Below are 14320 nucleotides of genomic sequence, written 5' to 3'. Positions count from 1 at the left end.
CAGCCGACTTCAGTTCAAGTTTCCCTCTCTCTCCCTCCCTTCCTTGCTCTCCCTCTCCCTCCCTTTTCCTCTCTCCTTCTCCCTCTCCCTCTCTCTCTAGATCTCCCTTTGTCGGTATGCCCTAGAACACAGCAAGGCATAGTATCGCACCATACCAGTACAACCAACCTTACTTCTGATGCTACCTGGTGCATGGTCAACATCAAAGGAAATAAAGCAGGAAAAGTACACTAAAAAGTTCATGAAGAAATACCACCAAATACCTGAATTAAATAGCTTTTCCAACTCCAAATGCGTATAGGATATATCCCTTCATTGCATTTTTGGCATTTCAAAGCCAAGAGCCATACCACTGTCACACATCAGTTGCACTTTGAGATGCATGCAAGAAAGAATGATGAAATCCAAGACGATAAACTTTAATAAGTATTTAACAATATTAGACAATTTAGCGCACATAACCTCCAACACAATTCATTCTTTTGAACCGTACCTCCATCGAACAAACAGCATCAATTGCAGCTGCAACAGTAGGTGCTGAGTATCCAAATGGTGATACATAGCCTGCATTGCGTTCTCTCTCATATTTTATAGCTTCATAGTAAACTCTCCTCCTGGATATAGTTCCAAGATAAAGGGCAGAACCAAACAGAGCACCAAATGAAGCTCCTTTTCTACATTCAGCCTTCCGTAACTTCTCATGTAACCTGTTCAACATATCAGGCAAAAGTACTCTTCAGGTTTCTGAACACCAAAATGAAGCATTGCTTCCACATAATAAACTGCCTGTTGAATGATAACAGGCATGCCAATATTGTCATATCTGTGACTCAAGTTGGAAAATCGCATCATAAATCAGATTGTTCAGTAACCTCTCAGAAACAATGAATAATAATATAATGTTGTATAAGAATACTGATAATAACATGAACTAAATTACAAAATAAAACAAAAAAAAAATTGACATAATAGGTTTGATACAAGACGAATGAAGTTTGCATCCATCAGTCACCAATCTGAGTCCATTTTTATTCATGACTAAGGTGACATGTCTAGCTCTGCTGCTACAATGTGAATGCCCAGATTGTGTCTCAACTTGCGTTTTCCATCATGCATGATTATTATCTTCCCAGTTACTTTGTTTGTGTCAATTCAAGAGAATTAGAGCGAATACCAATTTGGCACCAATTACATAAGATATTTTACCTAATGTATTATAATTTTCTCCTTTTTGACATTAAAATTAAACCAAAGTGACAAGCTTTTGATATGTTTCATTGCATAATGTAAACATGAAAATGGATTCCATCATCTGGACAAGAATATATATAGAACTTCTAATGTAGGACAGACTTGATTATGGAAAATTCAGGGATGATTAATGGGCAGTTTTGAGCTAAAAGGGTAGGAAAATTGGTGTAAGAAGCTGAGGTTTATGTTGCTATATGGATGGGGAGCGAATTGGGTTCAAAATAAAGCAAAACGATGCAGTTTTAAGGGTTTTAAGTAAGCTGGAAGTAGAAAAAAATGGGAACAAAATTTTGGATTTTTTGTATGAATACCCTCCTAAATATCAAATTTTGCATAAATACCCTTCTAAAATTGATATTTGCATGTATACCCTCTTAAAACACTTGTTTTGCTATTCTACCTTTTTTATTCTTGTCTTTGCATATGTACCCATGCTATCTAATGCCGTTAAAAATTAACGGTATCAAATTAAAATGACTAAAATATCCATAATGGGTAGACGTGCAAATAGAAATATTTATAGTGGGTATACAAGCAAATCACGATCACAATCCAATAGCAGAAAAAAAGACAGGGACAGTAGCGTAATTTTAAAAAAATATTTTATTTTTAATTAATATAAAATATGGTTTTTTCTTAACATCATTAGAAACAACCCATTATATTAGGGGGCATATTGTACAATAACAGAGTTTACGAGGGTATACATAAAAATAGCAATTTTGGAAGGGTATTCGTGCAAAATCCGATATTTAGAAGGGTGTCCATGCAAAAAAGCCTAAAATTTTGTTTGTTTTGTGAATTTAAAGGGATAATTGATGGGATGAGTGGATATGGGTTTGTTGCTTTTGGTTATTAAACAAGATCACACCGTCTCAGTAACCGGCCCCCATACTAGTGCCACGCTATCACTATGTCGACATGGGTACAATACAGAGCTGGTTCGGCATATTGAGTATCGATACGCCCCTATAACCGTATACCCAACGCCAAAGCGGTATGGTACGGTACTCCCATACCGTACGATTTGGTACGCCCAATACCGTACGATTTGGTACAGAATAGCGTATCATGGTTGCTAGGGTTTAGTGGAGACAGAATCAAATCTGAATTTGAGGTTTTAGGGTGTTGTAGTTAAAGAAAAAGAAAAAAAGACAGATGTTCCAGGCACCACATTTAGAATCCCGTAGGCACCACACCTAGGTTAGAATTGCATCACACAACTCTACAAGAAAGCACAATTTCTTAGGAAAAATCTCTAAAATTTTTTACTCCAATAAGGAGATAATACTTCCTACTATTTTTACACATCACTTGATTCTTTGCTCTATCTTTAAGGGAGATAAAATAAGAGAAGCCCACAAAGCAAAAAATATGACTTTTTTTGCTACTATTTTAGAACAAAATAAATTTTGAGATGGGATCTATCATGTCCCTTATCCGAAATTACGAGATAGGGACATGGCAATTGCCGCATACTCATAGGGCTCTTCTCCCACAAGCATGCAATGCTACCATCATGATATCATAATAATTCATCCGAATACAACCAAAGCAACTAAAATCCAAATTCCAATAATTAATAAATCCAACTAACAAGAGACACTCAGAATTTTGTTCATGAGAGTTTTACATCGATTATTCTTCAAACACTAATCAAAATAAGAAACCTATAAAATGTTTCTAATGCCAAACTATGAAAGCAATACTAACTCTGAGCTACACCTCACGATCGGCCCTTGCTTCTAATACACATCTATAGAGTACCTTGTCAACGACTAATTCTTTAAATCTGTAAGGAAACAAGACATCGGATAATAAGCTTAACAACCCAGTAAGTATGATGGGATCTATCATGTCTCGGATCCAAAATTACGAGATAGGGACATGACAATTGCCGCATACTCATAGGGCTCTTCTCCCACAAGCATGCAACGCTATCATCATGATATCATAATAATTCAGCCGAATACAACCAAAAAAACTAAAATCCAAATTCTAATAATTAATAAATCCAACTAACAAGAGACATTCAGAATTTTGTTCATGAGAGTTTTACATCGATTATTCTTCAAACACTGATCAAAATAAGAAACCTATAAAATGTTTCTAATGCCAAACTATGAAAGCAATACTAACTCTAAGCTACACCTCACGATCGGCTCTTGCTTCTAATACACATCTATAGAGTACCTTGTCAACAACTAATTCTTTAAATCTGTAAGAAAACAAGACATCGGATAATAAGCTCAACAACCCAGTAAGTAATGATGGGATCTATCGTGTCCCCGGATCCAAAATTACGAGATAGGGACATGACAATTGCCGCATACTCAAGGGCTCTTGCTTCTAATACACATCTATAGAGTACCTTGTCAACAACTATTCTTTAAATCTGTAAGAAAACAGACATCGGATAATAAGCTCAACAACCTAGTAAGTAATGATGGGATCTATCATGTCCCGAATCTAAAATTACGAGATAGGGACATGACAATTGCCGCATACTCATAGGGCTCTTCTCCCACAAGCATGCAACGCTATAATCATGATATCATAATAATTCAGCCGAATACAACCAAAGCAACTAAAATCCAAATTCTAATAATTAATAAATCCAACTAACAAGAGACATTCAGAATTTTGTTCATGAGAGTTTTACATCGATTATTCTTCAAACACTGATCAAAATAAGAAACCTATAAAATGTTTCTAATGACAAACTATGAAAGCAATACTAATTCTGAGCTACACCTCACGATCGGCTCTTGCTTCTAATACACACTATAGAATACCTTGTCAACGACTAATTCTTTAAATCTGCTAAGGAAACAAGACATCGGATAATAAGCTCAACAATCCAGTAAGTAATGATGGATCTATCATGTCCCGGATCCGAAATTACGAGATAGGGACATGGCAATTGCCGGCATACTCATAGTGCTCTTTCCCATATGCATGCAACGCTACCATCATGATATCATAATAATTCAACCGAATACAACCAAGCAACTAAAATCCAAATTCCAATAATTAATAAATCCAACTAACAAGAGACGTTCAGAATTTTGTTCATGAGAGTTTTACATCGATTATTCTTCAAACACTGATCAAAATAAGAAACCTATAAATGTTTCTATACCAAACTATGAAAGCAATACTAAATCAGAGCTACACCTCACGATCGGCTCTTGCTTCTAATACACATCTATAGAGTACCTTATCAATGACCAATTCTTTAAATCTGTAAGGAAAGAAGACATCAGATAACAAGCTCACAACCCAATAAGTAATGATGAACAACTTAACTAGATAATTCACATAATAAATTAAATAAATAAATTTATGGATAATATGCAATATAAACAAAAGCATTACATAATACCAAACAAATCTAGAATATCCAGTATTGCTCAAATACTCATATTCTTAATACTAAGTTCAATTTGAAAATATCATGTTCAACTCAACAACCTTTTAACTCAAGGTACGCCGTCTCGGTACTGGGCTCCATACCGATGCTATCTTATAACTATGTCGGTACCTCGGTACAAGGTCCAGTTCGATATACAGTGTCGGTACCCCCCCTCCCCCCTACCACATACCGGTACTGAACCAAAATCGTATAGTACGCCCTGTACCATCTGATTTAGTATGGTATGCTGTAAATTGTTTTAACTATTAGCGCATCATCTCTATGGCAGGGCCATATATCACATTTAGACCTCGTAGAGTAGGTCCAAAGTACCGCATTTAACCCCTATAAAGTAGGTGTATAATACAGCACTCAACCCCTGCAGTATAGGTCCATAGTACCATATTTAATCCAACGGAGTAAGTCCATTTTAGCACACTTAACCCCTACGGAGCAAGTCCATACTAATCAAGTCCCAGAATGGTCAAAGTACCAAAGTTTAACCGAATCGATAATATAGTCTAGCTGAGAGTCCAAATCCAAAACATGTTAGAGGTCTTTACAAAATCATATATATTTTATTCTAATCCAAATATGCATATTCCAAATAAAATCAATAAACAACTTGCATAATATTCCATAATAAAAATATTACCTCTGAATTACAAATTTAATTTCCATTCAAACATAGTTCCATAAAATTATAAATCGCAAGTAAATCAACTTATAATTTATTTAATGTAAAAATATATTCAGAATAATTATTTGAAAAATCTAGAAAAGATGGATCATTACTTACCCTACAGTAGATATACAAATCCAAATAAATTCTAAAAATTTCCCAATAAAAATTTTGATTTAAGAAGCTGTTGTGTAATAACCCCTTATTGGACTTCTTGTTCAAACGGTTATACATCTACATGGAATCAAGTCCAACAATTAGAAAAGATTACAAAGGAAATACGAGCAATTTTAGAAAACTAGGAGGAAGAGTTGAAGAAAGGGAACAGGGTTGGCCGACGATAATGTTTGGCTCATGGTCTGCCGAACCGAGCCGAGCCGCTCGGTTCGGAAAGTATCGAGCCGACCCGGTGCGAAATCGAGTCGGTTTGCCTTTAATATTTAGTTTCAGCCCCGAACCGGCCGAAACCGATACTGTACTGGCGGGAACAGATCCCAAAGCAACCAGAACCAGCCGCAACCGATGCAAACCGGCCTAGAACGGTCAGTTCTATTATCATAGTAAGATCTCAACCATTTCATTAAATCAGAATTTTTGATATTATAGGAGTAATCTTGGAAGGTTTAGGGTAAGACTGAATGTCTAAAATATCAGGACATATTGGGGTAACAATGAACTAGAGTAGAGTGGGGATTTTATGTAATTTGATGGTGATCATAGGATGGATAGGTTCTGCCCTATTATAACCAAAAATTTTACCTCAAAATTGGGTGAGTATTTCAATCTGAAATTTTAACTAGAAATTGTTAACTCATGGATGAATAAACCTGCAAAATTTGAGAATTTTTAAAACGATTATAACTTGGTTGATTAAATTGTCGAAATGGCCTGACATGTAGGGTGTTGACCTTGCATTTGATTAGAATCTTACATAAACTTAGTGTTTTGGCATGATTTTTGATGAAATTATAATAATAATAATAATTTTTTTGGATCTAAAATATTTCAAATATTATTTCATAAAAGAAGCATGGAAAATCGCTATATTACTATAGCTATATAAAATAAAGCAAATTATGAAGCCCTGATTTGGATTAATTATTTCACTATTTAGATATGAAATTAACTCTAAAAATTTTGCATATCATATGCAAGGTACGTCGAACCGGTACCGGTCGGCGTACCGGTGGCGATCCAGACAGGTTCGGTACCAGTTCGGGCCTTACTGAACCGGTTCAGCCAGGTTTCGGCTACGGCGCCTTTTTTTCCGGCTACAGCAAGCGCGAGCGCGTGCAAAAATGCCACAGCACAGCTACAGTAGCATTAAATGCCATTGTAATAATATTGTAGCTGAATTATAATGATACTATAGCTGCGTTATAGCTGTTATAGTGGCATTTAATGCCACTGTAGCACTGCATTTAATGCCATTGTAGCTGTAAATGCCACATTGGACCGAACTCGGTGCCGGTTCGCACCGAGTCCTAGCCGAACCAGACGGAACCGGTCCGGTTCGGCCTTGTACCCGATGCGAACCGGTCTGGTTCGCACCGGTACACCCTCAGTACTGCTTGGTTCTGGCTCCTGTTTTCCACCGCTGTACCGGATCAGTCCGGTACGGGTTGAACCGGCCGGTACGGGCCGGTTCAGCATACCATGATCATAAGTGGGATGAATTTACTTATTAATCCTAAAATTTTGTAAGTTTAGGATATTCCTATAGGGAGAAACAAAAGTTATATTAGATTAGCTAATAGTAGTATAGACTCGGAAGTTAGAAATATCTAGAATTAATAATGTATAAAAGGGTGGACAGGAAGCTAGCATTTAACTCTCAATTACCTTGTTTTAGGTTGATTTTGGAGTGTTCACAAATTTTCAAGATGTTGGTTAGTGCGAGAAGGTAAGTAACCTCAGCCTAACAAGAGCAATTCTAACTTATATATATTTTGAAAAATATTTTGTATTAATTATTGTTAAATACTTTGAGAATTGTCTTGAGAATTGTCCAGTTTGTTTTGTGTACCTTTAAATTAGATCAAGCATGAAGCTATCATATTATTGAGCTTTTGGATATCCATGGCATCTACGCGTTTTTCATAATCATGAGTTATTACTAAAATTATTCCAAATAATTGAATTTTTGGAAACTTTTGTATGAACCTACATATTTTATATTTTGAAGTTTTAATATATATTGATTTGGAAAATCATGCTTGCATATCAACTATTGGAATGATATTTTTGCATAATTGTGGATTTGTAAAGTGTTGAGCCATACTTGTACAATGCAAAATAAAATACAATAATATTGGTTAAATAAGTGGATTTTGTGTGCAATGATTGAACACTCAATCTAACTATCTTTTGGATCCCGCCAATGGAGATCATATCTTGGCAGTTCCAGAACTTGATTACTTTGGACATACTCCACAAGGAATAAGTATGATACTTGGACCTACATAGGGGTTATGTGCAATACTTTGGACCTACTCCATAGGGGTTAAGTGCCGTATTTTGGCCCCTGTCATAAAAATAATGTGGTTGTAGTTTTATAGATTGATAAGTAAGTAAATTATTTTAGAAAATAATTTTATTGATAATATTGGCAAAGTTCTTGGCTCTGGTATTGATATTGAAAATGCTCTTTGGAATCATATCTGAATTATTGATTTAGAAAATGATATATTGCAGTATTTTAAAATTACAAATATAAAACTTTAATTATGGGAGTATTATATCTCTATATAAGTTATTTTGTATCATACAGTCATCATGGTTTTATTTGTTATACTTGTTTGATCTCTTAGATAATGGTTTTTGTTACTTACTAGGCTAGCTCATTCTTTGGATTTCTATAGGCATAGGAAGGGAACGAATAGAAAGGTTAGATTGTGAGAATAGAGTGAGACTTAAGATCCAATTGTATCAGACCAGCCTTTACAATTTTCTTTGGAAATAATGAAGTGGTTATGTTGGTTGAGGTGTAGTTTCACTTGAATATGTAAATTAATAATGTTTTGAAAATTAGCTTGATGAGTTTCTAGAAATTATTGAGTTTTGGAGGTTTTAATTACTAATTGTATATTTGACAAGTTGTCGCATGTATGCTAGTGGGGCCAGCCCTACATGTGTGCGATGGGTTGTCGCATTCCTCAATCATGCTTGGGTCAAGCATGTGATAATTATAACGGTATCAAAGCTAGGTTTATGATCACAAGGGTTTGACATAGGACTATATGAGAGCTAGCAATTGGTACCTTAGGATATGCTTTTAGGATAACCCTAGTTTGTCACAACCCACGGCTTCACCTAAAAAGGCTACCTGAAATGTATTATTTAGGTTCTTTGGTCCTATGTAAGTATTTGGGATCCACCAATTGCATAGCCGATGTGGGAGTAGACACACCCACACAAGTCCTCACATACTCCCTCCATTTAAACTCTGTCATCCTAGCCAGGCTAAGGTTTTAAATCAGTTCAAATCCAATCACAAGTACCACAAATCCAACCTAGACCCATATTGCAGTGTCCCTTAGTCCACATGGTGATGGGCTAGGTCCGACAGTGGATCTTCTCGACAGAAATAGGTAGGAAGAAAGAAAATAGTGAGATGCTAATTCCTCATCTTCGGCGACTCGTACCGACCTACACCAAGATGAGCTGAGACATACCAAGGTGAACCGAGGGATGTACTGACTCGTACCGGCCCATAATACCTAGTTTCAAGCAATACCATGATAAAAAGTGAGGCAAAAGGCTTGAAATCTATCTCAGTACGAGGTACATATCGTACCATATCAGCCCATACCATACCAAACCGATAATGCACCAATATGATACTAGTACCGAGATTGCGGACCTGGACAACAGTTGCAGATGGTAGAAAAAAGCCCAAGAAAGAGAGAAAAACAAGGAGAAGAGAGAGCTTGGGGTGCAGCCTCACTAGGGGTGGTGGGAGTCTTATGGCTAATGGAGGCTAGGGTTTCCTAGCCCCCGTTGGTGATCAAGGAAGCGAAGTCTGCCTCATTCAAGTAGAAACAGAGGCTTTGCCCCATCAAATTTTGGGAGCAAGACATGCTAGCAACAAGCCAAGCCAAAGGGGGCCAAGCCTCATCCTTCATGGTCAATGGACTAGGCCCATGTAGTGTTAGGCTGACCAATGAGCCAGGCCTCACAGGATCTTAGCAATCCATCTCCATAAAGCCTTATAAATAAAAATTTCAAATACCCCCTCTTTGAAAATTATTTCTAATCATGCTATGACTCTCACCCTGCCACAGACCACAATTAACCTAGAACTCCTTAGCTCTTATCCCTCTCGTAACAATAATAATAATAACACTAAATTCTAGTTTTCCAAAGAGGAAGACATATGTCAAACCAACTAATATTTAAACTTCTTATTTACAGGAGCATTAATCTAATATTGACCCCTAATAATTATCATAATTTTTAGTCCTTTAATGTAATTGGAAATGGATAAAAGACAAAATGCAATCCAACAATCACAAACCTATGCAGAACAACGATTGATGCAAATCACCACATCAGTATTGATGATGGAAGTCACAAGTTGAAACCTTTCTTTCAGAAACTTTAATACGAATTCTTTGCATAGAGAGTCATGTTTATCAGTAATTCTGAAAGTATGAATATAAATCTTAAAAATTAACATGGATGAAAATCCCACGGATGAAGCAAATGAGGCAGTCTTAAAGAAGTTCCCCAAGAAGGCAATAAGATATGATCAAGGATGTATTATTACAGAATATGAAAGAAAGACGAGATATACGAAAAACCATTTTAGTAATGTATCACTTTTGCTGGAAGGACACTCCTTAAGGTCTTCTTGTTGCAATAATTTAAGGACAATTAATTGCATGCAATAAAAAGTTATGAAGACACCCTTAAGGGACAGTAATATAATACGCAGGTCTGGCAGTTGTTTCAAGCCACTTGCAAGCAGCTCGTGTATCGCATCATTTTAGGCTCCAATAAGCTCAAATTGAATCTCAACAAGCAAAGCTTGATCTTCGCTTTTAGGATTGACATTGATTTTAAGCCAAGCCACCACTCAATCAGACTTAGCTCAATATGGCTCAGAAATATGTATTTAAATTATATTATATACACAAGGAATATATGTTGTACAATTTATATCTAATATAGCAAAATGATGAGATATCGAGTTATAGGCACACATTTATAACCAACCATAGAAACAGATTCGGCAATAATTTTAACATAATGCTTTACTTAAACAACATGATGGCTTAACTAGATCATTGTAGTTCATGATGTGATCAGTCTGATGAGTATATGACAAACATTTATAACCAACCATAGAAACAGATTCGGCAATAGTTTTAACATAATGCTTTATTTAAACAACATGATGGCTTAACTACATCATTGTAGTTCATGATGTGATCACTCTCATGAGTATATGACAATGAAATGGGTCCTGGGTTTTAATGGTCAAAATTGAACTGAGCTTGATCCAAACTTGATTCAAGTTTAGCTTGGTTTAAAAGCTCAAATTAGACTCATTTTCCACTTGGCTCAAAATTATGCTCAAGCAAATATTAAATGAGCCAAGCTTGATCATAAATTTAAGCTTAAAAAAAAATATCAAACCAAGCTTGATGAGACCATACTCAATCAAGCCCAGCACAATACACCCCTTATTATATGTAGCATAAAAGTTTGGAAATGAAAAGGTCCAAGGTCCACTAGACTAGCAGGAACGAATATGCTCAATGGATGCATAAGAAAACTAGTAGGAAGCAAAAATATGTGCATGATAGGAAGCATAAGAACTTTATAATCCAGGGATCTAGACAAAGAGCAATGGTTGAGATGGCAGGGTTGTAAGCCATAAAAATAGAAGATGCAGTGATGCTAGTATGTTTTACAAGGCTAGTTGAAGTAGAGAGAGAGCTAGGAAAACACTAGCCTGCGATGTAACCTCCAATAAGAACAAGCGCAAGACGGTTTATAAAGCAAGCAAAAAATGAAGTTCATCAGATGAGGTTTAGAACTCAATCTAAATAATGAAGTTTTGAACAAGAAACTGAACTGATTTATCAACCATATGCTGAATTTTTACAGAAAGACGGTGCTTGGGTAACAATATTCAAATTATGAATACTATATACAATTACTAATGAAAGTTATTCAAGGAACTATTGAGCCTCAATACTGCTTACCAATGCATAGCGAAGGCCTACATTAAGTATTAGTTTTCCATTAAATGATCACTTGCCAACCATGATCTTCTAAGAGCATAGGCGGACTGATTAAGAAACAAATTCTAAGGCCCTGCTAAGGTTCCAGATGTAAAGTACTCAGTTTTTTCAATAAAAGAAAGGGTAAAGAAGTACAAACATCATGCTTCAAAAAATCTTCTAACAAATTTTCTAAAAGATTATGTTAAGCACGAGGTAAACCTAATATCAATTTCCAAACTGGGTGAATTAAAGAAAAGAACCCAGCTGTCACCAAAATAAACTAATTAAATTAGAGTACTATTAACCAGCATACTCTTGCCAATCATCCCGTGCAGTGCCCTCCAGGTATCTCAAGTAAGCAGCTAAGGCATTCAAGACATTGTTCGTTCCACCTCTTACTTGAGTTCCTTCTACTGATGCAAACACAGATTTTGCAATTTTTGTGCTTTTGACATTGTTTAATGTTGATGAGATTATATTCTTCCCTTCGTTACTTTTAAGGCTTTCACTAGGATCAGATTTCATCACAGCTTGACTGATGCACTCCTTCCTTAAAATGCTTTCAGCTGATACTTTCTTAAGAGAAATCCAGCACTTATCTGATTGGCAAGGTTTCCCTTGCAAGTACTTTTTTACATCATCAAATATGGGAAGAGCACCTGAAGAATAAAACTATCGTAAGAAACATGTATTGTTACAGTATTCATATTTATACAAGCATGCATGTATTCACAAAGATATTTAAAAATTGGATCAACAATGAATTAATTTTTTAAACAAAATCAGCAAGATAAGTTAAATCTCAGGAACTTAACAGCATACCTCTGTCCACTTCCATGTCCAATATAGGTAAGGTTGGGGCTGCAACTGGAATGGTTTGAGATAACTGCAACTTCAGAAAGTCATGATATGATGCAGGTAGTTCCTCCAGGTTCTGAAAAGGCAGGCATTGGAAACATTATATTGTATCAAATATTTTCTTACGTGGAAGCAACTGTAAAACCATAGAGATGCATACCCCAACATTATAAAATGGAGTTCTCCAAAAGACAAACTCAGGGTTTCCCCATACAAATGGTTCAGAAGACACAGATGATTGAACAAGAGACATCACACTATGAAGATTATATTCTACCTCCTCTTCTGCAAATATGTAGCTAGCCTTCACCTGTTACACTTTGATACCATGAGTTCAACTACGTGGTTTGAATAAATGTTCTGCTCATGCAAAGAGAAGTCAAAGCCATCTGACATGTATTTACATTTTCAGACATAAAATCACAATAAGCCTTGTGTAGCAACCTCATTCACAAGTTTCAGTATGACATCTTCTGCACTTCCGAAAGCAATAAACAGATCAGATCCCTGATCCTTCAGTAATTGTTTAAGATCTTCCAAAGCAAGGAGAAGCAGCTTTAGCATCTCATCTGAAAAATCTGCATACAAAAAATTTTTATAAATTAAACAAGAATAGAATAAGGCTGCTAAATTTTCTTGTCAGCAATGATAAATAATCTACAGAACACTATAAAGTTTTCTTCATACAAATTAATAAGTATTTTAATAAAGACATTTGTTGCCCAAGGTGACAAGCACCGAATCAATAAGTGTTTTTGGACGTAGGTGCTTAGGAGAGCACCGAATCACTATAATCCCGCGGATTACAGTTGGATTGTTTTCTGGGCTTACAATCCAAAAACATTTACACTTTGGTTTTCCGGGATCACCAAAAACCTATGTTGGTTTTACGGGCTCACCAACAAACCTTCACAGTTGGTTTTACGGGTTCACTAACAAACCTACACCGTTGGTTTTACGGACTCACTAACGAACCTTTACAAGGTGATTAAGAAGAATAAGAAAGTTCAAACTCCTAGATTAGCAAATATAACAACTATGAGCTACAAAGAAGAGTTTAGAATATAGTTATCGCTTTGATGAGACTTCTCTCTTCTTTGTCAAGATTGCTTCACTCTTCAAGGGTTGGTGGAGCTCTTAATGTCTCTTAGAATCTGCTCAACCACTTCCTTTTGTCTCTTTGAATGAAGCACTTGAATGAAGAATGCTAGGACTTTTTCTTTCTTGAATGAGCTTTGATTTCTTTGCAAAAGGATATCTTCTCTGATGAATAGTGTCACTTTAAATACTTTCCCTCATCCATTGGTCACCCCCCATTGGTTCGATTTCAAAAACTAGCCGTTACTTGCTGTTGGGAGGTCAAAAAGTACTTCTGCAGAACTAGCCGTTATGCTTCTGCCCGTGCTGGGGTCGACCCAAACTTTTCTGGGGTCGACTCAAACCATTGTTCATCATACTTGGGATCGACTCAACTTTTACTGGGGTCGATCAAACTTTCACTGGGGTCGACTCCTGCTACATTGGGGTCGGCCCTCTCAGGAAACACAGAACCTTATATTTCAGCTGTTTTTCACTGGGGTCGACTCAAGCCATAGTGGGGTCGACTCAAGTTCCATTGGGGTCGACCCTCTCAGGGATTCCAGAGATACAATTTTGAACGACATAGCCTTGGGGTCGACTCATGTTCAATTGGGGTCGACTCAAGCATTCCTGGGGTCGGCTCCATCTAGGGTCGGCTCAAGAAAAGTTGGGGTCGGCCCTCTCAGTAAATTCCAGAGACTTGTTTTCTCAAGGCTTGAAGCTGGGGTCGACTCAAGGTTCCTTGGGGTCGGCTCCTCTCCTGGGGTCGACTCAAGCTTACTTGGGGTCGACTCCACTACT

At 36.5% G+C, this 14320-nt stretch overlaps 1 protein-coding gene across 2 annotated transcripts; it reads right to left on the bottom strand.

The window, feature by feature from the left end:
• Window positions 1-425: 425 nt before the first annotated feature.
• LOC103698952 lies at window positions 426-13044 on the bottom strand. 2 transcript variants are annotated; one of them, XM_039123244.1, is made up of 5 exons: window positions 12884-13044; window positions 12600-12749; window positions 12404-12515; window positions 11895-12240; window positions 426-707 (listed from the first exon to the last, which is right to left on the bottom strand). In XM_039123244.1, exons 1-5 carry the CDS (start codon window positions 13001-13003, stop codon window positions 449-451), a joined length of 987 nt encoding a protein of 328 aa, XP_038979172.1. In that variant the 5' UTR covers window positions 13004-13044; the 3' UTR covers window positions 426-448. The 2 variants fall into 2 exon arrangements, with proteins under 2 accessions (XP_038979172.1, XP_038979173.1); XM_039123245.1 differs by having other exon boundaries at window positions 12844-12986.
• Window positions 13045-14320: the final 1276 nt, after the last annotated feature.

Source organism: Phoenix dactylifera, unplaced genomic scaffold (assembly GCF_009389715.1).
Source record: "Phoenix dactylifera cultivar Barhee BC4 unplaced genomic scaffold, palm_55x_up_171113_PBpolish2nd_filt_p 002287F, whole genome shotgun sequence".
Classification (NCBI taxonomy): Eukaryota; Viridiplantae; Streptophyta; class Magnoliopsida; order Arecales; family Arecaceae; genus Phoenix; species Phoenix dactylifera.
This window is presented reverse-complemented; position numbering and strand designations above follow the sequence as displayed.